General features: G+C 36.4%; 1 protein-coding gene across 1 annotated transcript in view; it reads left to right on the top strand.

The window, feature by feature from the left end:
• The window catches only part of FANCC (FA complementation group C), a gene marked incomplete at both ends in the record, with an annotated part of 68,857 nt that overhangs the window by 25,028 nt on the left and 16,844 nt on the right, over positions 1 to 26,985 (top strand). The window contains 5 exons of the mRNA XM_084304775.1: positions 13,714 to 13,833; positions 14,607 to 14,671; positions 17,418 to 17,582; positions 21,015 to 21,171; positions 26,043 to 26,095. Of these exons, the coding sequence (XP_084160901.1) occupies positions 13,714 to 13,833; positions 14,607 to 14,671; positions 17,418 to 17,582; positions 21,015 to 21,171; positions 26,043 to 26,095 (560 nt within the window). The remainder of the gene's footprint in view (positions 1 to 13,713; positions 13,834 to 14,606; positions 14,672 to 17,417; positions 17,583 to 21,014; positions 21,172 to 26,042; positions 26,096 to 26,985) is intronic.

Below are 26,985 nucleotides of genomic sequence, written 5' to 3'. Positions count from 1 at the left end.
GTTCAGTGTAACACTTCATATTTATAGTCAGTAGACAATCCATGCTTTTCACCAGAGCATCTGTGCAGCCAACTCCAGGCAAAATTGTGGAAACGGTACAGGCTGCCTCATAAATTTGGTAGGGAAGAATGCAGAAACAGCTATGTGTTGTGTTTCCGGCAACAGCATCATACTGCCTAGTTTTGTGTGATAGAGCACCATACAATATCAGGAGAATGAACTGAATAAAATATTCAAATTTCTTTACTACTAAAAGCAGAAATCAAAATTTGAAATAAAATTTTCTAAGAGAACTGCAGCTTATTTTGATGTTTTAGGCTTTTTTTTTTTTCTTTTTTTTTTATTTCTTCTTTTCCCTTAAGTAGTTGTTACAATGAGCATTCTGAAAGGGAGAGGGAGAAGTTGTAATGCGTTTAAGTCTTAGGATCTTCGGAAATGTTCAGTGTGTGTAATCACTTAACGAAGTAACAGATGGAATTGTAATACTTCAGCACTCTCTAGGTATATGTCTTGTCCACAAGTCACATAGTTTTTGTGCTTTAAAGATGTAAAGTTACAACTTAGCTTATTGTAAAATGTTGGGTGAAAGGATGATGTGTCAGTATATCTTCTGATAAGAAAGTTAAAGTTTTGGTCGTAGATCTGCTTTTGCTATGGCACTGGCTATACTGTAAGGCAAAATGTTTTCATAAACTTAAAATACAAGTATTTAAAGTATCCAGTTTTCAAGCCATTTGTGCACATTAAAAATAACTTGCTATTCGTGTTCAATGGTTTTCTTGTTGGACAATGTAGGGGGACTTGCCGCAACACATGCAATAGATTATAAGAAGACTGCAAGTATAATAATTACAGCATGGAGCAGACTTTGCTGGCAGATACTAGAACGTAGAACTCTCTTTAATCATAGTGCTTCCCATAGTGTGGGTGGTCACAGTCTACAGACATTTCAGTCAATCCATTCTCCGTGCAACAGTGGTTGTAAAACAGAACTGAAGTAAACAGCATTCCACAGACTTTCAGGGTCTTTTAATTTTGAGAAAGTATAGCTTCTCTTTGGCCCTTCCTTTGGTCTGTTTGCTTCTGTCAGCTGTAACCACACAGGTTATGCTTCCTACCAAATCAATTCTGTTTGAAGTTAATAGTATATAATATAATATAATATAATATATGTATAAATTCTCCAGAAAGTTTTTTTTTTTCTTAAAAATACATGTTACTTTAAAAACTGCATGTTTTGTTGTTTTTTGACAATAAGAAGTAAGCTCTGCACTTATGTTAAATGCTGCATAATGTTTAATCCTTTCTAAAAACCCTTTTATCTTTCTTGCTTTCCCTCTCCCTATTTGTTGTTCTTTGATGCTCAGTGTTGTTTTACTGTTTCCCTAAAAGGTTTTACTGTTAGTTTAGCCCTTAGCACAGTACTTCTCCTCCAAACAAAATGACCAGGAATTTTTTTTTTTTTTTTTTTTTTTGCACCTGGCAGCCCATTTACTGCTTTGGAAACTGATTTCACCCCCTTAATGTTTGACATATACTGACCTGGAGTCTTGAATTTCATGAAATAGATTTAAATGGCTAAGGTGGGTGTCATGCAAATACTTACACAGTATTTATAGGCCTTTTTGGAGTATGTAAATCAGTTGCAGTTGAGGACAAATACTGTAATTCTATTATAGAAGAGTACAGGCATGAAAAGATAGGTTTTGACAGATGAGTTTTTACATGGTATTGAAGCATATGTGGAAAGAACTCAAGTATGTAAATGAGCTTGAAAGAATGTCTTAACTCTTTCACTGGATAACTCACAGTTGAAAGTTAGCTTTCTTTTGAATCAAAACAGAAAGCAAACGACTGTTAAATGAGATATATGTGCTCTTTTAAGATCTGACATTATTGATTATAGTCCTAAGACTTAATGAATTCCTAATGCGATATGGGAGCTTTCAAGTTACTGGTTAAACCTCAGTTTGAAGACCAAGTCTGCTTGTGTTGCAGCATGCCCCAAGGGAGTAATGAGCAATAAAGGCACTTTTCTTACTCATTTCTGCAATTTGTTTGTGTCCCGTTTATCAACTTGGAAAGGATAACAGGCTCTTCCAAGCTGCTGGCCCTCTTTGTTCCTGTCCCCTGGTGTATATGTCACGTGCATACACAAAATACGTGGGCCAGAGACGGGGTAATTTTGGAACCGGTGTTTAATGTGTTTGTTTGTTCAGCTGCACCAGCTGTTTAAGCGTGTGTGATTACAGTGGGTACACACTTAGTAAGATCCGCTTCTCTCAGGAACACCAGGAGGAGGTTCTAATTTGGTCTAGGATCAGTGAAACATAAATTGTTTTTACTTTTCATGGATTGCTAAATCATGTTTTAGTTGCAAGTTATTAGTAAATTCAAGTTGTTATTTATGGTAAGCTCTTTGATGGCTTTTGTAACATGTTGGCAATTTCTGTAACATGTTCTGACAATGCATATATTTGTCATTATACAGCTGGGTAAAGTCAGGCTAGCGGTGTGATCCGTTCTGTGCCTGGTCTGGGCAAATAAAACTTTCTTCTTTATTACTTTCTTATTTTTCTTTTAGAGAAATGTAATGCTCACGAAATAAAGGAAGACCATAGATTATTCTCCCTATATTTGATTGGTGCAAGCATATGCTAATAAAAATGACTTTAAATGTCTGGTATTACTTGGTTGTGGTAATATAAGGGCTTTTCTGGCTGCAGTTTAATTTTCCCCTTGTCATGCATTTTTCTTTTTGTACAGTCTGTGCATCCATACTTTTTGCTCAGAATTTAAAATGTTTCTGTAGTAAAAAAGTATTCGAGTATTCTAAAAACTACGTTTTGTTTAGAATTAGTTAATAATACTCGCTTAAGATTTGACATATCTGCCTCTTCTACTTGCTAATACACAATTCTGCCTCTAGTAGGCTAAAAATCTAGATTCTTAGGATTGTTTAGAGTGTGTCAGTCTAGCCAATTGACCTGTGAATAAAAGCTTAGTAAACAGGTAATACAGTGATAGTATATATTCAAGAATCCTAATCGATTATGTAATAAATCAGTGTTGTTAATAAAGGATCAAAGAGTGATTAAGGGTGTTAAGAGAGATTCATACAAGAAGAAATCGGGGCTGGCTCATTTTAATATAGAGAGAACATTTAGGAATGGAGACAGATTTTTACACACAGTGCATAATCAATTTTTGATTATTATTGTCCCAAATTTTAACTTAGTTCACTGACAGCTTTTTTTTGATGTTGTTCTTTCAGTTTTTGGAGGTCAACCTGAAGGAGTTCTTAGTCATTTCTAAACTATTGAAGATTATGCATTTACATCGTTAGCCTTCTCACTAACCCTTTTGTGAATCAACTTTACAAGTTAATTTGGACTTTCTCTATCTACCTATAGATAATTGCTTGGTGGGATGTGAATGTATTTGGCTTTCTTACCAAATTCTTCTGGTTAAGAATACTGTGATAATAACAAAAAGCTGTGGAAAAGCAGATCTCAGTTCTTCTTTTTTCAAATAGACAGTTAACAATGCCAAGCTAACATGAATATAAATAATTTCTTGGCTTCTGGGTCACAATAAACAACAGCTAAGTATCTCAAAGAACAAAATGGGAAACCAAGGATTCTGCTTTCCTGCAAGGCTGCTTGAGGTTTAACAGCAAGTGTCACAATTTGCTAGCCAGCTGACATTTCTCAAAGCACTTTAGTAGTGCCAGGTGGCTCTAGTAAAGAATAATGATTTGTTACTGACAAACAAGAAAGTGGTCTCTATTTGAAGAAATTCTGCTGGCATTAGCTGTTTTTGCTCAGCCTACTATAATTAGTGACTAGCAGTTATTGCATCACCATTATAGGTGTATTTTTTTTTTTTTAAACTAAAAAGCTTAAGAACATTTTTATCCCTTTAAACTTTTAACAACCTGATATTTATGAAGTCCAAAAACAACAGACTAAAAATAATTTCCCCTGAACATCATCCTAGGTTGGATGACCTTTGGGTATTTGCAACACATACCAAGTGGAAACATAAAAAAAAAAATGATATGGAGGACATACATTTAATGATAAATTATCTTCTCTAGAAAGTATTAGACTTAAAGATTTAAACTGAAAAGTAAAATAATTTTATGATGCACTCAGTCTTCATAAACTTAAATGTCTTCATCTTGTGATGCTTTTTGTTTGTTTTGTTTTGCCTTTTATTTAAAGAGTTCTTCTGTGGAAGGCTTGTGTTTTGGCTTTTGAAAATTGTGGAAGGAAGAGGGAAATTAATTCTAAATCTCTGGCTACTTAAAACAGAGGACCAAAAAAAAGAGATTTACGGTTGACTCTGGTAAAGCTATTGAATTTCCTTTTGTAAGTTAGTGTAAATGTGTGTTTTATTTCAGCAGCAAAAGTCTCTCCTTTTTAATACAAAGAGTAATAGTGCTTTCTAGGTGGGTGTTTTTAAAAGAGAGAGGAGAAAGAAAAGAGGAGATTTGAAACTGCTTTTCCTGTTTGAGGCCAAGCGTAGCCTCAAAGCTTGCCAGCCCCACAATTCCTAAGCTTTTTCTTATGATTTCCAAGGGTTTTGTTAGTGATTTGCAGATGGAACTTAGGTTTTGGAACTCATCCATTACAAAGTTGTGTGGTCTTAGCCACAGTAGTAGTGCAACATGTTTTTCCTATCCTAGTCTCACAGAAGTTAACAGAGCTTAAATTGCTGAGAGAACAACAATGCAGCTTCCCTCCCCCTTTCCCATAGTTTTCTTTGCTGCATACCACTTGGAAATCAGGATCAGGTTAATTTTGAATTGTATGGAAGAATGTAACACTTTTCTTCCATTTTAAGAAGGAGAAAAACGTAAGCCTACTCTTTTATTGAATTTAGATGTATTAGCAAGATGAATGCAATCAGTAGCATGTATCAGTTTCTAACAAAAAAACAAAATCAGTTTGAATGATTTTTTGATATATATTTTTTTGCCATTAAGCTTTTCTAGTCCTTAATAGTCTGTTTGTGTATTGTAGCAACTATTGTTTTATTTAAAAAAAAAATTGCAATTACAATTGTTGATGCAAAATTAAGGAAATTGGCCTAATGTAAGAACATCTGAGCAGTTCTGCTGCAAACACAGACTAAAGGGAAGCCTGCTTGGAAGGCAAAATGGGATGAAGGGCTCTCTTGCATCAGGTGAAGCGTGGAGAACTTGATAGTATCTATGCTTTCCTGCCCAGTAATATGTGAAAATCAATGAATTCTGCACATCTGGCAACATCAATTTGGCGAAAGAATAATATTGTTTCTGGATTATTATTATTATTTTTTATACTCTGAAGTAATATTAACTCAGTATAGTCATTTGTCTATAGATTTTCTCTAACTTGATCAGATTCTTGAATGCCAAGGCCCTTGTATCTGTAGGAGAGTTTAGCAGAGTAATTTGTTTACTATTGGCTAGTCTTTCATGGTTATCAATGGAGATTTAGATGTGGGCAGATTTTGGATTGTCATTCCAAGTGAATAAGAAGAAAAATTAGAAGCTCCAATAAATACTAACCATGTACTTGTGGCCAACAATTTTATTTAATGTGCTGGTATGGAAATTTAGCTGATGAAAACCATCCCATAAATGTAAAGAATGTGTATCCATAAACTGGGCTGAAACAAAAAAACTTCCTGACGGTAAATGTCAGAAAGAAATGTAGGAAGAAACCCCTCCCCACCCTATACTTAGGCACTTTGGCCATGATCCAGTAAGTTACTGAGGAATATTTTAAGCTTAAAGTTATGTTGAAACTTAAGTGATTTGTTTGTGCAAAGCAGTTGAGTGGTTACTGGAATAGACTCAATTGGGTAAAGTGGGAGGTTGTGTTGACTAGCTAATCATTTAAATATGTGTGTATAGCATTTACTGTGTTTAGTGTATGTCGTATAGCAACTTGTGTATTTGAAGTATGTTTTAAAAATGTTTGAATTTTAAGGCAGAAATTTGAGATTTTCATTAGGTTATCATTGATAAGTAAATAGTTAAAGATTTTTTTTTTACTAGACTGTAAAATACACTCTTACATTTTGGTAATAATTAAGTTGTTAACAATATATGCCATGTAATTCCCCCTAGCTTAAATGCTAAGATTTGTATAAAAAGTTTAGAAAACAATTTTGTTTAGAGTAAACTAGTGCTCTAAAAGCTACATTATGTTTAAATATGTATGATGTTGTACTACCTTATTTTCTTGTTGGTTTTGGTTTGTGGAAAACTAATTTTCTGTCTTTTCCTGGAACTAAGGAGCAAGTGAGCAAGAGGTCCTGTAAGCAAAATTAAAAGTCACAGACTTTGTTATGATTGGATAAGTGTTTGGAAATAATACAAATTGTGATATGTTAGCATCCTGCTGACAGAATTGCTTTTGTAAATGGTTGGTCTCTGAATGAGCAGGCTTCCTTGACATTTACAGACTTAGCTGCTATGATTCTCCATAACTGTCTGTTTATTTCATAGTAAAAAGGTTCTAAAAATACCAGACCAGTTTGTGTTTTATTGACAATCATTTATCGTGTCCCATACCATCTACATTAAAACTCTTAAGCCTTCAGGCAGGATTATAAAGAAAAACTGACTAAAAATTATCTGCAGACATTTGAGTTGGACTGAGCTGCTGAAAGCTAATAAACAAACAAACAAACAAGCAAAAAGCAACCAGGGAATAATTTAAGCACATCAGAGCAATGTGTTTACCTTGCTTCCTGAGGACTCTGGTCAAATGGTTTAAGATTTAATTTGAAAAGATGGAACACTGCCTCTTTAAAGAAATAAATTTTGAATGAAAGATTGGAAATGATGTTGAATCAAAATCATCACTAATGTTGCAACTTATTACATAGTCATGAAGCATTTTTAAGGCCAGGTTGGAAACAGAGTGAGATCTCTTCTCTTCTAGACCTGTGTTGAAAGCAATGGACCCATCTGACAGTACAGGGAGCACTTCAGAGCAAAACTGATCTGCAGATTTTTGAAGTCATTGCCATACAAGAAATATTCATTCCCAAACCTGATAAAATGTAAAGAGGAAATAGCATTTACTTCTATTGTTTCCTCTGGATAAGATTTAGCTTTTTGCATGATACCTGCTTTTCCTTTGCACAGCAGAGAAAATCTGGTTCATGTCTAAGCAGATGGAAAGGTCAGAAATAAACCAGTTATGTGATCAGGTTTAAGAAATTTACCCTTGGGTATCCATGTTGTATGAATTCCAACAAATTCACATACATTGTAATTTTCAGTAAGATGTCAGTAATAATCTTTTCTCAAAAATAATGGCACTTTACTTAGAAAGATAATATACAAGAAATATCCTGTAGGATAAATGATAGCTCCTTCTGTTCCCTCCTGCTTTACCTGTCACTGTGACTGACTCATCCAAGTTGGCAAAAAAGCACAACAGTGTCACTGGAAAGTCCTAATTAGTATCAGATTCAGTAGGCTCATCCCAGTGAAACCATCCATCTTTTCTCTCCAAAACACATTGCCGCTGTCGATTTTAACATCTGCTTTCAAGGACGTTCAGAATCGTTAATACATTAGAGAGACTGCGTTGAGAAGTTTCCAGAAACAAATTGGTTTATTTGGTTCTCTGGAAGGCCTTGGTGTCAGCAGTTCCAGCACAGTTGCTACACAAATGCAGATTCCAGAATGAAACTTGTTGCACGGTCCTGTAAATTTGAAAAATACAAAACAAAGCCCCCACTGTTTCTGTGTTGATGCTTAATTTCAAAAGTAATCATGCCTTTAAATCCGGCTTCCCCCCCAGTGCAGGAGGGGATATTTGCTATTACAAAAGGAAGGGGGGAAAGCCTTTAGACCTGTTTGAATCCCTGCTTAGTAATAACACTATCAAAAGACCAAAACACCTTCTCCTCCTGTGTGGAGTTGTGTATGCTGGTTGGGTTTTACCTGAGTATTGCTCAGTATACATGTAAATGCATCAGTAAAATAAAGACACGGGCAAGGTAGTTTAAGGAAGTTGTTCACTATGAAAGCTTTATGAAAATTGATTAATTCAATTTCAAGCTGAAAGGGATCCTGTCACAGAACTTTAATCCAAGGCTGTGGGGATGGATGTGTTCTCTTGCAAGCCATAATTAAGATGTTTTTCTTTCTGCCTCCTGCTGAATCAATGGTGGGGAAAATCAAACTAGAACAGAGAGAAATATTTTCTAATATTGCAGTGTGCCTTGCTGCTGTTCATTTTCCAGAACCATGGCACCTTGTTATTTTCCTTTCTGGATGCATTATTTCTGCCATAGACTCAAGTGTACTTTATGGGTCCAGTCCTTAACATCTACCCACAAGCTCTCAACCTGTCCATGGCTGTTTCTTATAGGCAGCTCTACACAATCTGTCAATTTCTTAACACAGAGGAAAGCACCCTTGCCCCTCCTTTCGTGACCATCTCTTCTGAAAACCTTGTAGCCCTCTATTCCAGTGTTCCAATTGTGTGATGCATCCTTCCATGTTTCCATGATAGCAATTATATTTTTCTAAATATGGTAATAGTTTTCTAATCACGCAGTAGCTTCAAACTCCTTCTCACTTCCCATGCTGCATGCATTGGTGTGGAGGTGCTTCAGCTGGGCTTTCAGCTGCATCACCTGTTTAGAGAAGCCCTTCATAATTGCTTTGCGACAACTCACAGGTGTATTTACCTGTTGCTTCCTAACATGTCAGTGTTCCCTGGTTCTTTTCTGTCAGTTCAAGGCACATCCTCTTCCCCTGCTGTATCTATTTTTAAGTCTTGCTATAATAAGAGCTTGCTGCCCAGAACACTTTTGCCCCCTGTCGGGTGCATTCCATCTGGTGTCTCAAAAGTGCATCTGAGACTGTAGAAGCCCAAACCTGAGTGTGGCACCAGCCGTACACCCCACCGTTCACCCAGTCTGTTTGTCTTCTTCTTCTTGGGTTCTGTTCTCCATCTGGCAGGTTAGAGATTTACATGTATGTGCTCCTTATCCCTGCAACATCTTTCCAAGGGATATAAATCCCTTATGATGTTTTTGTGTCTCCTTGTTGCAGCTGCACTCAACCACACTCAAAAGAGTAGGAATGGGTGGTAGTGCTCTGGCTTTACCTGACTTGGTAGCTCCTTGGAATAGTTTGCTCAGTTTCTCTTCGAAGGTTATTAGCTATAAGCTTTATTGCTTTATTTTCAGCCATTATCTACCCCTTCCAGTCCATTTATGTACTTAAACAAAGTATGCTGTTATAAGATGATGTGATAGAATAACTTAAAGCATCTTGTTTTTAAGAAATAATGTGCCATATACAAAAATAGAAGTGGATTGTATGTTTACTTTTTTTTTTTTTTTTTCAGACAGCTATCTCCTAATGCAATGTATAGTAGTATAGAATCATTACTTGCAACCAGAGTTAAGTACACTAAATAAGCTAAATTTTCTAGAGAGGATGAGAACTTTCTGGGCATCTTTTTCACCAAAGAAAGCATTTAAACGTATTTAAAGAAAAATAAATGCTTTGTATTATTGATACCAAATTTCTTATCTATGTTGAATGTAAGTATGTCTCATGCTTTGCAATGGCAGTAGGGTCTGCAAAATGAAGTACATAAGACATGAAGCTGAATTCTTAATGTTTTTCACTTTTTAGTACCTACCTTTCCTTATACATACCTAATACGTTGTTCATATTGACTACAGCATTTCCTTGACCCTGTTTCCCTTGCCCCCTTCTGGCTGTTCAGAGATTTTGTGTATTCCATAAAAATAGCTGAAGTGATTTGCAAAATCCCAGCAGGGTTGTAGTAAAATGTATGGAAGAGGGGTGGGGGAACAAACCAAAGCCCTTCAAAACAAACAAGCAAAAGATCCTTGGGTAAGTGTTGGAGGCCATAAGCAGATTGGTGATGTTTAGTAATTTTGTCTTGTATTTTCCTTCATTAAAAGGTTAACAGTGACTGTTACACAAGGGCATTACTCTTCACATAAAGAGCATTTGATTTGTTTCATCCTTAGGAAAAATAGTTTGTTCTTCCCATTACTGAAGTCTTTCACTGAACAATCCAACTGACTTTGTGTGTTTTAAGCTCCATCTTACCTCTAGCAAAATGTCATCTCAGCATCTCATCTACCTCCTGCTTTATTTTGTTTTCAGCTGGATACCTGATCCTACTTTCCATACCCTCCTGCTACGTAGAAACTACTTGTCTGAACCCTTGATAGTGTTCTGAAAAAAAAGGCTAACGAGTAATAGTTGAAATGGAAAAAAATATAATTAATGGTTCCATATTAATAAATTATTCAAAGCATGTTATGAGATTGTATAGTTTAACAGATTTTAGTCTTTTTAATCACTTATACATTTTGAAAATCACCTCCTCTCCCCCCTTAGGAATGCAGAAGTTGCTTTAAAGTTATTTATTTTGAAACTGTGTTGCCTTAGCATTTTCCTTCTTTAGTCTCAGAAACGCCACTAGATGGCGGGAGAGCAGCAATTTCTCCTGGTGACGGCTATTCAGGAAAAAAGTTTACAATGAAAGAAAACGGTATTTAGGCATTTCAGTCTGCAACAAAGTAACCCTAAACAAAAGTACTAAAAATAATGTGCCCCAAATTCTTGTTGTTTACCTTGTAGTAATAATTTTCTTAGATTTATGGTGTGCTTCTCCTTTTTAATCTTCTTTTCTACATTAATATATCAAAAAAGGCATATACCTAATTCCAGGGCTTCTGAAGCAGTTGTCTAGGGATATTCAAAAAAAAACATGTAGAAATTTACGGTGACAGAAGGAAAAGTGCCACCAAAACCTCATCCCTAGATATGGGGAAAGCGGACTTCAGGCTGCTCAGGGAACTAGTCAGCAAGGTCCCCTGGGAAACTGCTCTTGAAGGCCTCGATGTCCACCAGTGCTGGTCATTCTTTAAGCGATGCCTCCTAGAAGCACAAGATCAGGCAATTCCTAAATATCGCAAGTCAGGCAGGCGGGGCAGGAGGCCGGCGGGGCTGACCAGGAACATTCTAATGGAGATTAGGCGGAAACAGAGAGTGTTTCGCTACTGGAAGGAGGGCCAGGTGTCATGGAAAGAATACAGGGATGCTGTTCGTGTTTGCAGGGAGAAAGTTCGAGTGGCCAAAGCACACCTAGAGTTGAAGCTGGCTGTGTCTGTGAGAGAAAATAAAAAGGTTTTTTTTAGATATGTGAATGGAAAAAGGAGAACTAAAGAATACATAGGGCCGCTCCTTGATAGGGAAGGTCTCCTCACAGACAATGACATAGGCAAAGCAGAGACGCTTAACGCCTTCTTTGCCTCTGTCTTCAATGCCGATGATGGGCTTCGGGACCCAGGGTGCCCTGAGCTGGAGGACCGGGACGGTGGGGATGACAAACTCCCAACCAACCCTGAACGTGTGCGGGATTTGCTACTCCACCTGGATCCCTACAAGTCCATGGGTCCGGATGGGATTCATCCCCGGGTGCTGAAAGAGCTGGCGGACGTCATCACGGAACCTCTCTCAATTATTTTTCAACGATCCTGGGAATTTGGAGAGGTCCTGGTAGACTGGAAGCTGGCAAATGTTGTGCCGATTTTCAAGAAGGGTCAGAAAGAAGACCCTAGCAATTACAGGCCTGTCAGTCTCACGTCAGTGCCTGGTAAAATCATGGAGAAGATGGTTCTCGAACTTATTGAGGCGCACCTGGAGGACAAAGCAGTCAGTGGTCCCAGCCAGCATGGGTTTGTGAAGGGTAGGTCCTGCCTAACTAACCTGATTTCCTTTTATGATAAGATCACCCGTATGGTGGACCAAGGGAAACCAGCTGATGTGATTTTTTTGGACTTCAGCAAGGCTTTTGACACGGTTTCCCATAGGATCCTACTGGACAGAATGTCCACCATACAGCTAAACAGAAACATCATACGATGGGTGAGCAATTGGCTAACGGGCAGGGCCCAAAGGGTTATGGTAAACGGGGCTGCATCAGGCTGGCGGGCGGTCACCAGTGGGGTCCCTCAAGGCTCCATTTTAGGGCCGGTACTTTTCAATATTTTTATAAACGATCTGGATGTAGGAATAGAAGGTATTTTGAGCAAGTTTGCTGATGACACCAAACTTGGAGGAGTTGTGGACTCGAATGAGGGTGTAAAGGCCTTGCAGAGGGATCTGGATAGGTTGGAGAGCTGGGCGATCACCAACCGCATGAAGTTCAATAAGAGCAAGTGCCGGGTCCTGCACCTGGGACAGGGAAACCCTGGCTGCACGTACAGACTGGGCGATGAGACGCTGGAGAGCAGCCTAGAAGAGAGGGATCTGGGGGTCGTGGTAGACAGCAAGTTGAATATGAGCCAGCAGTGTGCCCTGGCAGCCAGGAGGGCCAACCGTGTCCTGGGGTGCATCAAGCACGGCATCGCTAGTAGGTCAAGGGAGGTGATTGTCCCGCTCTACTCTGCGCTGGTGCGGCCTCACCTCGAGTACTGTGTGCAGTTCTGGGCACCACAGTATAAAAAGGACATGAAACTGTTGGAGAGTGTCCAGAGGAGGGCTACGAAGATGGTGAAAGGCCTGGAGGGGAAGACGTACGAAGAACGGCTGAGGTCACTGGGCCTGTTCAGCCTGGAGAAGAGGAGGCTGAGGGGAGACCTCATCACAGTCTACAACTTCCTCGTAAGGGGGTGTCGAGAGGCAGGAGACCTTTTCTCCATTAACACCAGTGACAGGACCCGCGGGAACGGGGTTAAGCTGAGGCAGGGGAAATTTAGGCTTGACATCAGGAGGGGGTTCTTCACAGAGAGGGTGGTTGCACACTGGAACAGGCTCCCCAGGGAAGTGGTCACTGCACCGAGCCTGTCTGAATTTAAGAAGAGATTGGACTGTGCAACATGGTCTGAACTTTGGGTAGACCTGTGCGGTGTCAAGAGTTGGACTTGATGATCCTTAAGGGTCCCTTCCAACTCAGGATATTCTATGATTCTATGATTCTAAATATTTTTGGGTTTCTGAAAGCAGAAAATTAGATAAGTGGGTTTTATTTTTTTATTCTAGAGTCTTTAATCAGATCACCCTTCTAAAAAGTACACATAGAGTAATGCCCCCAAGGCCATAGGAGTCACAGAGCTTTCATCTGAACTTCTCTTGTGGTAACATATTTTTTAAATGTAGGTCTTTTGCCGTGTTTGCTAATCCTAGCCCTATGTCACAAGGTGTTAGGTATGACTGCACAAACATACCGGGGCCTCTTGTAGGAGTGATATGGAAAAGTAAACCTTAACTTCATGCTTTTTCTTCTTGATCAGGGTACTGCTATATGCATAGTTTTTTGTTTGTTTGTTTGTTTTTCCTGTGTGACAACATGAATACTGCTGTTTGGGCCATATCTCACTGAAATGACTGAAATGTCTCCTAGAGAACTGAAAGCTACCTAAGCTCAGACTGCTTTGACATGGCCTCTTTTGCCATTCTAGAATTGCAGAAATCGTGTGGCGTATGGACCCGTGTTTGACTGTGGTGTAGCTGAGGCATTTTCCTAATGCTTTGTAGGAGCTGCGTGCTCCTCTGTCTTGATCATACGGCATAAAATGACCACAACCTGTCAAGAGATCTTCCCCAGATACAGGTCAATAGCAGTCAGTTCTTTTCACAAGTCATGTTGTAGACTAACAAGTCATGTTTTTTTTTCTTTTCCTTCTGTTAATTTCCTGCAGAGTTTGCTGTGCCATCTCCTTTCTTCTTCTAAGTGGGAAAGTAATGAAGCTGAAACCAGTACATTCATATCAGCTCTTGGCTACACATCAGCAGATTATTACTGTCACTTAGTTGAAAATGTAAGTGTTTTGTGCAATTGAGATTTTGTTTATAATAAATCACCAGTTTATAAGCACATACATGGAGTTGTCATTGTTATAAGGAACATGAACTGAACTTTGTTTATCTTTTCTTACCTCAGTTACTTTTACAGCCTTTTAAGGGAGAAAATGAGGTGGGAGATCTTTGGACAGAAGAGAATATTTTGATTAAAACATAGAAGTTGTAATAGAGGTTGACAATTTTTTGTGTGTCTTTGTAACAAAAATGCCTGTCCTATCATTCAATTTTCCCTGTGAAGATTAAGTTATATATATTATTTCGTGTGCAAGAACATGACTTTTTAAATGTTTATTTGAATTTAAAATGGTAGATATGCCTTGAATACTAAGGAAGGTGTATTTATGTTCAATATATTAAAAAATAGGAGTAATATTTCATAATATGTTGACTTAAATCAGACAAAACATCTAGAATGATTACTTTTCTGAAAGTTTTACCTCGATTCTTGGCAGAGCTAAAATAGCTTGTTAGTTTTCAAATGCATAAGGTAAATAACATGATCAAAAACATTTTGAACAGTTTACTCAGTGATCTGGACAACTTTAATTTGGCCCCAACACGTTAAAAAATAGAACTGAGTTAACAGGGGAAGTTACTAATTTCATAGAACATCAGCCATACAGAGAACCATGCGACTGTTTCTTTGCGGTATATGTATTTTATTTTGTTTTACTTTACTTTACTTTGCTTTACTTTATTTTACTTTATTTTATTTTATTTTATTTTACAGATCGTCTCCTCATTAGTAACAGAACTCAGAGGAAATCAATTTAATGGACTTACTGTTCAAGGGAGGTAGGTGTTACCTAGACATTATTTTGATATGTTTTAGTATTGATCAGTACAGTGCAGTGAGGACCTTTTTGCAGTCTTGGAAATGCAAGTACTTAGGCTTCGGTTGATAAGTTTTGGTTATGCATGTTTCATGTATGGACTAGCTTGCTATGCTGTGCTTCATGTTACCTGATAATCACTGTGTTTACTGCTGTATACCTTCTTACAGCCAAACTTAACTGGCAGTTACTGAAACAAAACAAAACAAAACAACACTTTTTTTCCAAAGGATTTTTTTTTTCCTTGTGTAATGGTTTTATATGGAGGTGTTACTATGCACTTGCTATTAATGAGAAAATTTTCCATGCTCATTTAAATAAGCTCCCTCATTTTTCTTCTAATAATAGTTCCTTGATCTGGTACCAAATAGTGCTGTGGCAATACTGTGTTTCACAAACAAATATCTTATATGTACCCAAGCACATAGTATCTCCACCCTTTAACTGCTTCCATGCCCTGATTTTCTAAGGAAGAAAGTCTGGAAAAGTGGGTGTGTGGGAAATTGTGATGTGCTGTAGGCAGATCTCCAATCTAGATTATCAGGAGATGCTAATACTCATTTTGCAATGTCGTGTAGTGTGTTTGTACATGTCTGGATGTAGTCGGTGTGAATAATCACCTTCTTCATCCACACTACGTTAAAAAAAAAAAAAAAAAAAAAAAAAGGCAAAAAAATACATTTGCCTGTTATAACTATTTTCAAAATGATTGTGCCTTTCTACTGGCCTTGAACCATCAATCATGATCTTTTGTAAATACTCTAAAAGTTATAATTCTCAAAGTGTTTTGGTAGACCTTTTTGATTATATGCAAATTAAATGTATTTCAGCTAGAAAAAAAAGTAAGAATAGGTATTCTAAATATAAACTATATACTTAGAATGTGTCTGTTCCTTTAAATGTGTGATATCTTTGCATAAAATGTGTTATCTGTGCATATCCTGTTCTTCAGAGTCAAAGCTGCTGACACTGATGAAATGATTTTTATTACCTATATAATGCCACATAGCCAGTAAATTCACAGGGAAGAGGAGATTGATTGAAAGATCCTCACAGCGTTGTGATGCCTTCTGTTTCTTTTGCATAGTTTGGCTGTTTTCCCTCTTGTACCTAGATGTGTATGTATGTGTAAAAAAGTATAAATGATCAGGTAGACAGATTAGTAAGGAGCACCACAAAGCTTTGTTGAATGTAGAAAACAAACACCCACGTTTTATACTATAGGGTGAAGCAGACTGAGCTGAAAAGCTATTGAGACTGTTGAGAAGAGGAATATCTAGTTTCTACCAGGAAAAAAGGAAAAGTTTGAACTTCAAGTGGATTTGGAGTATAGAAATGATGATAAGGCTGTTTATTTAATTTACAGAGACAAATCATAGAACCATAGAATGGTTTGGCTTGGAAAGGACCTTAAAGATCATCTAATTCCAACCCCCCAGATAGGGCTTGCAGTTGGAGGTGTACATTATTTTCATTTCTGTGTTCAGTGATGCTCACAGCAACATGGACAATATCTGTGGAAATTCATTGCACACAGTGAAATGCACGCACTGCACCGTGTTCTCCAAGAACATATTTTAAAGATTATGTAAAAGAAGAAAAAAAATGCCTTTGCAGGGTTTTTCTTCCAGAGTTAAAAGTAACAGTAAAGTAAGCAGCTAACATTTGCTAATCCTGGATGAGGAATTAGATTTTTTTTTTTAAAGGAAACTGATTCAAAAAAAGAGTCTAAGGCCTGCGAACTTAGCATGTGTAGCCTGGAAAATACTACTGCAGAATAAATGTTAGCCTAATAATTACCATTCCTACATAATCACTTCTCATAGCAAAACTGCATCTCAAAGTATTTCAGTGAAAAACCTTAAGTATATGTTTGATTGGGTACTTAATCAGAAATCTGAGTCTTTGAAAAGGTGTCATGTTTTATTTCTCTCACTGTGGATATCACTATGGTTCTGTGTCTACAAATCATAGCATTTTGTCACAACATATGCCAGTGACCTTTTTTAGGCAACATATTTTGGGATCAGCTTCCATGTTTCAAAATATGTTTATGTGTGACATTTTTATTCTTAGTCTTGTGGCAAGCTAAATCACTATCTTTAGTCATTTCCAAGAGTGCAGTTTTAGCAAGCAGGTCAAGTGAGTGGTTCGTACATAAAGATTGAAATTCATTACATATTTCTTTAACTGTAAGACAAACAGTTTTTGCTCGAATGCTTGAAGTCAGCAGGATTTGTAGTGTTTGGTTTATAGCAGTTCTCTCTGTTGAGAGGAGAGAGGTCAAGGAAACAGGAGGTGTTAAAAGCAGATAGGTTGTCTCTTGTGAGAATCTAACAAATGTACATGGGAGCTGTGAAACTGTAGGCTTCTTTACCTGTCCTTTGCTGTTTTCTGGGAAGGGCAAAGTATTTCCTGCTAGGAAGGCAGTAATTACTGAGTGAACATAACTAGCTGCACTTCAGAATTGGTTTGATATCCCTCATGTGGTATTCTTTCTGCACTAAAATATCACACTTCTGTCAGACAATATGCAATAGGCAATGCAGAATGGTAAGTCAACAGTTATTCCAATAAATATATATTTTTTTCTGCAGTCAGTTATTCATCTCTTGTGTTTAATCTTCTGGAATTAATTTTGTTTTTCTTACCTTGTTGGTTTAGAAATTTAAATTTTGACTTTTCTTTTCTATATTATTTTTCCTCAGTGTTCCAGCCAGTCGTGTGAATGCTGTGTCCCTTTTCTGTCTCCCTCTTATTACTTTGTCTGATATAACTCCACTGCTGGAAACTCTTCTTCTTTACCATGGAGGCTCATCAAAAGAAATCCTGAGCTCACAGTTCCTGGAGGCTGTGAATGATGCCTTTCTAAAGTAAGTAGCTGTATGATTTAAAGTAAGGTCCATATGATCTTTCTGCTTTCTGTGATAAAGATTAATTCAATTAAATGTCTTTTCTTTAAACTTGTATGCTGAATGCACTCTACATCTTCTGTATTATAATAAGATACTTTCTTTGCACTTGAATGGCAGAGCTCAGGTTGTCAGCCAAAGCAGAATTTTAAAGTGCTGATTTACAATTTGTGGCATAACAGCTTTAAATACTATGCCTTTATCCCACCTTTTCTCTAAAACGAAGGTAAAAGTTTTAGGATTTTAGGAAGCTGGTGAACGATATGATTGCTTTTAATAGAAATGTTATCTACTTTTCATTAGGTGTATCAGCATGCGTAACTTGACATTTTCAGAGCCATCTTTACTTTTCAATGCATGAGATAAATTCTTGTTTAAGTGGTTCCATATTTCTCTCTTTTTTTTTTTTCTGTGAAAATGATTCTCAATATTTTCAGTTCTGCTGATTTTCAGCAGATTATTTTTAATGAGGCTTATAGAAGCAATTTGTGAAATACAGTTTTGCTTGTTTTGCTGCCACTAAAGCCACTGTTTTGATAAAATCAATCTATGGATGAAAGCCAGCTGAGAGAATCTGAACATCAGCAAGATTGGCTGTGCCAGGGAAGAAAAGACAGTTTGATTTATTCAAGTTGTAACTGAGAAAGATGGTTCCTAATTTTGTTTTGTGACAAAGTTGTTGTGTACCTGTGTCACCAGACAATTTCGGTCACCTTTGGCGAGCTAGGAAATTCCACTCAATCCTGACAGATGACAGCTTATCTTTGATTTAGGAGTCTCTGGCATCTTGTGTTTGAATCGCATGTGAATTGACTTTCTCTGAACTCCTTCTGAAGCTGCCAGACTTGAAGTAGCAGGATGTTACAACGTATTTATGAGATAACATAGGATGCAGTTGCAAGAATATCAGATCTGTGCACTGCTCATTTCTCTTGACTTACTCTAGGACTGTCATTATTTTCAGAGGATTTGGTGATCTTAGTGTGGGACAAATAAAAGATCACCTAATGCTAGACAAATATAAATGAAAGCTTTAAAAATAAAAAGGCAAATAAAAATGTAAAACACAAACAACAACAACAAAAAACAGTAATCAAGTTGCAATTATGTATTACAGATTATTTTTTTTTTTTGGATACTAGAAAGGATCCTTTGTGAATCCTTTACTACAATTATCCATTTCTCTTCTTTTTTAATCAAAGTTTTAATTGCTTCCCCTTACCCAAGAGCATTATTTCTGAGATTTTTTAGCATTATATACATCATTGCTCCTCTGAGGATTCCAGCAAAAATCAGTAATCCATAGAGAAAGCGCAGGTACTAGTTTGTGCACGTGCTCCTGAAAGTCGAGGAAAACAGGAAGAAAAGGAATCTGAAGGTCTGTAGTGAAAGGTGCAAAGTCTGTAGTGAAAGATGAGTCTCAAAGAAGGGTGAGCTGCCTTTTAGTCATCCTTTTTGCATGGCTTCAGAATGAATGTGGTCTACAAGCAGTAATGCAGAGCAAGTATGCAGTTTCAGCATGGATAATTTATACTAATGACAGTGAGCCAATAGGCAGTCGATCGTGACATGCTTTTGCCACTTCATAAAGTGAATCGAAACCCTTTAGATGGTTGTAAGAGGTCCTTCTGATTAAAATAAACATTGCTTAATCTTTGAGCTACTTGTTTATCACAGTGAGCAAAAATAATTCAGTTCATGTGTCTTTTTGACAAAGTGACTCATACAGGCCCCTTGACAAAAATACTTGGTTTCACTGAGAGAAGATGTAGGCTCACAAGTCATTTGCATGGTACACTCTTGGCTTGCTACTGAAGATCTTGTTATCTTAAGATGAATGTACTTGTATTTTTTTCCACTTTAATAATTTAATTCTGTTCCCTAACTCTGTCATTGCATTCTGGACACAGTTTTCTTTCTGAACACGGGTGAAGCGTGCTCCAAGAAACAGGGTCAGTAAATGCTAGGAAGAAAACTGTGGCTCATGGTGCTCCCAGAACTTAGTGGTGTCCCACTGAGACTGAAATTTCAGTCGCAGAAAGATAATGACTACAGTTTTCTTCCTATATGGTTTTTAACTCTTGGAGCTCGAATACATCTAAGAACACCTTCTTAGATTTCTTTTCTTGGCATAATGTTCACAATACCTACCGTGCTACTGCAAAAATAAAGAAAATAAGAGGATTGTGGAAAAATATCTCTCATCATTCATAATTTATTCTGATGTGCATATGTGCTTTAATAGTGATACCATATTAATTATACAGCATCCCAAAACTGGGCAGTACTTAAAAATTTTGAAATTCTAAGGATATATTTCTTCCTGTCTACAGAAGTACAATTCTAAAGTAAGCTATTTAATAGACTTGAATGAAAAAACAGCTTTTCAATAGAAATAAAAATTTTGAAGGCTGATACTTAAGCAAGGGCATGATAAAAAACATTAAAAAATCAGAACCTAAAATGGCGTTAAATCTTCCTGCTAATATTCTTTTATTTTTTATCAGTAGCTTCAGTCTGCGTGTACTCTTCTGTCTAATTATTTTTAATCTTAACTGCAAGACATGTATTTCTTGTTATTTAGGTTTTGTTTTGTTTTTAAGTTTTTCATCTGAAATAATAATAATAATAATTGCTGCAAAAATGTTCCGGGATGTTTTGTACTGCAATACCTGTTCTTCTTGGGTGGTTACTGTAAAAGGTTTTGATGTGTGCCAGCACATTGTGGTGCTGTCTCAAAATAAACTATGCCTTCTGTTTCCTAGTGATATAACACTATACTTCAGCTGAGCTATAGCTGAAAGCTTTAGGTGAAGAGAGATTTCTCTTCTGAAGCATTTATCTGACAGGAGCATTGGCTCCTGTTAGTGTTGGTAGGGTCAAGAATTATCTTTTTTTTTATATTTTTATTTATATTTTTATATTTTTTTATATTTTTTCCTTATTACTGTGCGAAGACAGGTAATGCTTTGACGCAGCCAGTAGTAATATTGTATAGGACCTTCGTGCTTACCTGCCAGCTGCTGATACTCTCTGAGCAGACAGATCTACAGGAAACTGTCTGGGCATGAAAATGAGTGGGTATAGAGTCTAACCTTTCTCTGGGGTTAAGCAAATACCAGTCTCAAACCCTCTAGTTACATTTGCTGGGGTCTGATATAACCAGGTTTGTAGATTTTAAAGATGTGTAGGAAAGTATCATTTTTAGGTGATGACGATTCCTTATTACTCTTTACCACTATTTTTTTTTATACTGAATAGAGTACTGCAAACAAGATTTTCTCTTTTGCTGCAGGAGATCAACCTGCAGCAAAAAAGAAAAAGTAAAAGTTACATTTTTGCATGTCTTCCATTTTTTCAAGGAAAAAACACTATTTTTTTCCTCTAACCCAGGAAGAAAATTTCCCTTTCAGAATCAGCTGTCCTCAGTCTCTGGCTTCGTCACTTACCAAGCCTTGAAAATGCTACGTTACATGTTTTAGACCAGCTGGTTTCCATTCAGATGAATTCACTGGAAGAAGTGGCTTTTGTCATAAAAGATTCATTTCTGGTATGTACAATGTTGTAGTACATTTGATACTGCTCTTTCAGGCTTAGGAAGTGATGGTTTTCAAATATGTCAGCATCTTTGAGGGAACAGGGCTGTCATGTGGCAATAACTTTGGCATTGCTGAAAGCAAATCTCGAGTCATAAATTTCACTAATTTTTTATTTTTTTATAATTAATTGACTGAAGGCAAAGAAGAAGTTTCATCCTGTGATGAAAAACAGATGAAGAAATTGAGAATCCTGTTGGTAGGAGTGCTGCATACCTGCCTCTGTCTTTAAAAATTATCCCCTTTTGCCAGGGAGGATTTGAATCTGTTTTTACCTCAGTCTCTGTGCCCATTGAAGTTTAGCAGTTTAGACTGCTGAAGTTGAAATGCCTTGTAGTTTACTATTATTATGGACTGCTTAGTTACTTGGTTTTGTTTGAAAACTTGAATAAAATTCTTAATACATAACATTTCTTAAACTGTGATTATGATCTATTTTAAAATGCACCAAAACTCTTTCCTGTTAGAAAACATAGTGACGCTGTACCTCTTACAAAATAATGAGCTAGTTAGCAATGCTATATGCAAACTGGTTACTTACAGTGTGAGAAAACATATGTACTACACACTTAAATTACATATTTCTTAAGATAGATAGCACTCAAAAATGGTACATCACGTCTTATTTTCCACCTATGAAAGATTAAGTATTTTAGATAGGAAGTCTAAAGTTTTAAAAATTCATCTCTTTTAATTGAATCTGCAAATTTCTATTTTAGGGGGTCTTTATAGTACTTGCAAATCTCATAAATGCTTGGCATCAACAGCATATTGTGCATCATCTGGGATTCTAGTATCCCAGAAAGCAAAGCTTATACACAAGGCCTGTACATAGTTTTATGTATCAGATACACTATGCATTGAATGCAGTACATGGTACCACACATGGCTGAGAAGAAAAGTCTAAGTTAGGATGTAGCAGGAAGTAAAATGTTTGTTTTAATTATTGGTTTTATAGGTGTTTGTTAATGACTTTCATGCCTACATTGTTTTATCACATCCTGATATCTCAAAATAACGGAACCTTACTGTGCTAGCACACTTAAATTATTCTTCTTTGTCTCAGCTCCGAAGACTTGATATGTTCAAAAAAAGACATTCACGAAGGGGAAGGACCAGAGCAGCAGCTTTGAATGCTGGTTTAGAGAGGACATCCTGTGGACAAGGAGTAGAATGAAGGCAGGCATAAAGATGAGAGCATTTGGAAGATGGATGTAGTTTATTGGTAGCAGTTGACAGAAGAGAGAGGATGTATAAAAGGGAGATGGTTAAGGAATTAAAAACAATGGGATTACAATCTTCAGAATTATAGAGGGAAAAGATTGGATCTAGAAACTGTGGTCTACAATATCTAATGATATACAGCTTGTACCTGGTACTGTAAGGATAGTTGTGTGGTGTTAGATCTGTCAGCACCTTGAATCCAACAGCCTGCCTGAAAGACATTTGAATATTTATTTGGGAGTATGGGTATGCATGTTTTGACAGTTGGATGAAGGCATTTATTGGATGTGACCTCTTTGCTTTATGGGTATAGTAATAAAAAAGTGGAAACGTGAGTCGCCAATTGATAGGTTTAGACATTTCTTCTATTTGAAAGAAGACCTACAGAGTACAAATAGGCAGGTATATGTTGGTGTTTTGATTATAGTATATGATAAGAAAGAAAAATCATTAAGCTATTTTGTAATTGCATTATCAAGGCCATTTATCTAAACAAAATATTTTGAAACAGCAACCAAACTGTACATAAGCCTCATAGTGACCTACAGTACCCCTGTGGTTATAAAATACTATACTTCTATTGTAATAGCAACTTGATACGAAATACTCATATTTGAATTCCAAGTGTAATTATAGTGTGATGGTCCACCAACTTGTAGTCTTATGTGGTATGCTATTAGGTTTGTGGGTTTTTGGTCTAAACTGGAATTAATATTGGAAATTCTATGGTTATTGAAAAGTAACAAAAACAAGTGAAGTGACCATCACAAATTGTTTTTTGGCTTCTTCAGAATTTGGTGGGTGGATAGATGTCTTCCTTGCTGAAGTAATGTTGAATATTTTGTGTGTGAATAAACAACTAAAATTTAAGTAAAAACACATCAGAATGTTATACTTTACTAGAGATATATGCATATATATACACTAATTTTAAGCCCATTTTTGTAAAGAAGTATGCAAACAAATCAATGTCGATTATGATTTGTATTCTGTTCTTAGATAGCTTTCCAAAGAAGTTTTATTTCATTCAAAGATATAAGAAAACCCTACTATATTGCAATAGGTTGAGAAGGCTTAATATTTGTCATCTTCTGATGTGCTTGCCAAACCACTCTCCCTCATATTTGAAAAGGCATGGCAGTCAGGCAAAGTCACTGGTGAATGGAAAAAGGGAAAAAGTATTTTTCCTATTTTGCTCCTTTTAAAAATGGCAAATGGCTCTGTTTTTGTTTGATTTTTGTTTTGTTTTGTTTTGTTTTTGAAGCTCCACATCTCACACTCTTGAAAATATGTAATCATGATATTACACATGCAATTACATTTCCCTGCATTTGGATCTTTTCAGCTTAGCACGTGTTGTGCTATATGGAATGTGCATGTTTGAAAAGTGATTGAACAAGCTGCCAGTAGACAAGATGTTAGATTTTCTGAGCTTTCTCTAAAAAATATCATGTAATTGCAGACAAGATTATTCAAATACAAAAATCTCTCATATGGGGGGGAGGGAAGAAAAAAGAAAAAAAGAGAATAATGTTAAAACCCAGAAACCCTGTGAGAAACCCTCCCAAACTTGAGAATCCCTCCCAAGCTCCAGAATTGCTCTAGTATGCCATGCTACACCAAAGGCACATCTTCCATCTTCAGATAGCCTTGAAAACTTTGGTGCTATGGATACTATTCTTATTTTGAGTATTTTCAAATGAATTGGATACAGTCTATTATCAAAATCTTGTGAAATTAGGTAACTTTATTTTTTTTTTTCCTTAATGAATAGACTTTCAGTATTGAAAATTTATTTTGGTCTTTTGCAAAAGAGCCATGGTTTGATCTTTATATGTGGGGGAACGTACTCGTGGACCCTGTTAGTTTGCACTCAACATATCTTAGGCAAAAGGGGGTTTGTACGTTAAAGGTGGGTAGAGTATCTGAAGGCATCAGAGAAATTGCTGAATTCAACCATTTAACCCACAGGACTGGTAAACATAGCTTTAACTCTCCACTGTTTCCATACAGTGGCTGAGATTGGAAAGGATGTCTGGAGGTTGTCTAGTCCAGGTTTTCTTTAAAAGAAAAAATAAGTCTTGTTTGCTTGTTTGTCACATCCAGCCAGTTGGTTGTTTTTTTGTTTGTTTGTTTGTTTGTTTGTTTTTTCTTTTTTCTTTTTCCTCCCTCTAACTGTGGAATTTTGGAGACCAGCCCTGCAACAAGCTGAATGCTGTTTTTCATACATCAAAGCAACCAACTGTAAATATTCATGAACGCTAGATGGCATACGTTCAATAGGACAAACCTAGCTACAGCCATGTGACAGTGTGGTAAAACATAAAAATAAGGTTCTACCTAGTATTTCCAATATGCAAAGATAACTGTGAGGGAAAACAAAACAAAACAAAGCAAAACAAAACAAAAACTGTCCTTTTAAGAGCTTTTCTAGGCAGTTTGTCTTAAAGGTTGTCTTTTTGTTTTCTGAGGTTGTCATATAGGGTAAAGTCCTCCTTCTGCCTGTGTGTAATTAAAAAGCAAAAAGAAAAATCGCATTTACTGGATACTTTTTAGCTTGAAACAGATGCAAAAAAGTTTTCTTTGGAATGGTGCTTCAGACACTTAGAGCTGTTACAATAAATGCCATGTGTACTCCTTCCATGCATCTTGAAGTATGTAATATGCAATTAACCAGACATGCATCATTCCAGATTCCTGAGTAATTATGTTCTCATCAAATCTTCAGGTGCTAATTTCAGGACAAAACAACACCACCAACAAAAACAAACAAACAACAACAACAAAAAAAAAAACACATGAGTTTGTTTTATGTTTGTTTTACTTTTACTTAAGCTAATGCACTTTGGAGAACATGTAAATAGGAGTATAATATTACTGCTTTATAAAAGCCTACATAAATCTTAGAATTTAAGAACATGGGATTAGCAAGTAGTGTGTTTACCCATGCATGTTTAATATAATTTTCTTAAAATAGTCTTTTATGTGGTAGAATCAAAAATATAAAAAGCTTCACTAATTAAAAAAAAAAAAATAGTTGATGCACTGAGATATTTAGCTCATATTAGCAACCCTGAGATTAACAGAACATAATACTGTGAAAATATGTCTTGGACCAAAATGCATGTGGTAGTACTAAAGACAAAGGAAGTAAATATAATTTCTGGAATTTCATTTTGAAGACGTATCAAGAATCTCTAAGCACATCCAAAAAGAATCATCTTTAAAGGCAAGAAAAAAGCTTTTTAAAATCTTCTCCATGTCTTTTGCCTCCAGCAATTGCATGCAACAACCTGTTTTATCTGCCAGTTTTAGTATTTTTAGTGATTGTTGTCATAAACAGTTTGGTATCCCAGGCGTTTGCATTTATCAGCTGTTAGCCTGCTTGATATTGCTGTGGCTGTCCCCTCGTGATTTTAATGTGGTTATTTTGGAGAATATAACCCTGAGAAAATCTGAGTGTTTAGTAAGAGTTGAGGTAAGATTTACAGTTCAATAATTGCAGCATAATAGTATCCATGAATTAAGCCATACATTATACAGTGACAGTTGTTTGAGTTGCTTCTTAATGACTAATTTCCTTTCATTTCTTTACAAACAGCCACAAGCAGCAAGCCATCCTGCCATTTTCAGAATTGTTAATGAAATCTTCAAGTAAGTTTTGAAATTATAGTGGAAAGTGTGTGAAATTACCAGTCTAAACACTGAGATTTTCCTTCATGAGATATGTTTTAATAGAATATACTCTTAGCAGAATGCCTCAGTATACCCCTTTGTGTAATATACTGCAAATAATAGCAAATGTTAAAAATCCCGAGTACTTTATTGAAAGTTACGTTATAACTGTCGATTATAATTGACTACATTGTATTTTAGCCTTTAGAAATTGAAATTTATTTTATTCTATAGTAGAGATTTGTTGTTGAAATATTATTTTGATGTGAAAACTGTAAATACTCTGTAATGGCTTGGCCCATGCCAGCATGAAGGTGGAATGTAGCTATAATATTTGCATTTACCAATGTGGCATCTTTGACATTATGTTAATTATCTTCAGGATTGACATCAGATATGCTCTTATTTGCACTAAGCTATTGATCTGCCTGTTATTAATGAGTTTCTGTTCGAATGCATTATTTTGAAGCTATGTATATTGTTCACCACATGGGGGCTTCCAGTCCTTTGTAGTTTCGATGTTTTTTTCTCTTTGCTTGTCTTTCTTCTTATTTTATCATTCTTTTTGAGATGGTCTATTGCTGTGGTAATCAGATTTGATACAACAGTAATGCTAAGAAGAAGCTGATGATCTTTGTTCATCAAGTGTTTTCCTTTATAAGAAGGGAAAAAAAAAAAAAAAAAAAAAGCCTTCCAGGTGCATATGTTCAGGTACTGACAGAGGAGCCTCTACTGCAGAAACTGTAGTGCAGGGCAGAGGCAGTACACTCTTAGAAGCACACATCTAAACTTTGTCTCTTTCAGGAATAACTTTTCCTACTATTTGCATGATTGTTATTGAGCTTTAATGTGCTAAATTGTTTCTTCAC

The sequence above is a fragment of the Netta rufina genome (assembly GCF_964035555.1).
Source record: "Netta rufina genome assembly, chromosome: Z".
NCBI lineage: Eukaryota > Metazoa > Chordata > Aves > Anseriformes > Anatidae > Netta > Netta rufina.
The sequence above is the reverse complement of the archived record's forward strand: the minus strand, read 5'-3'. Positions and strand labels throughout refer to the sequence as shown.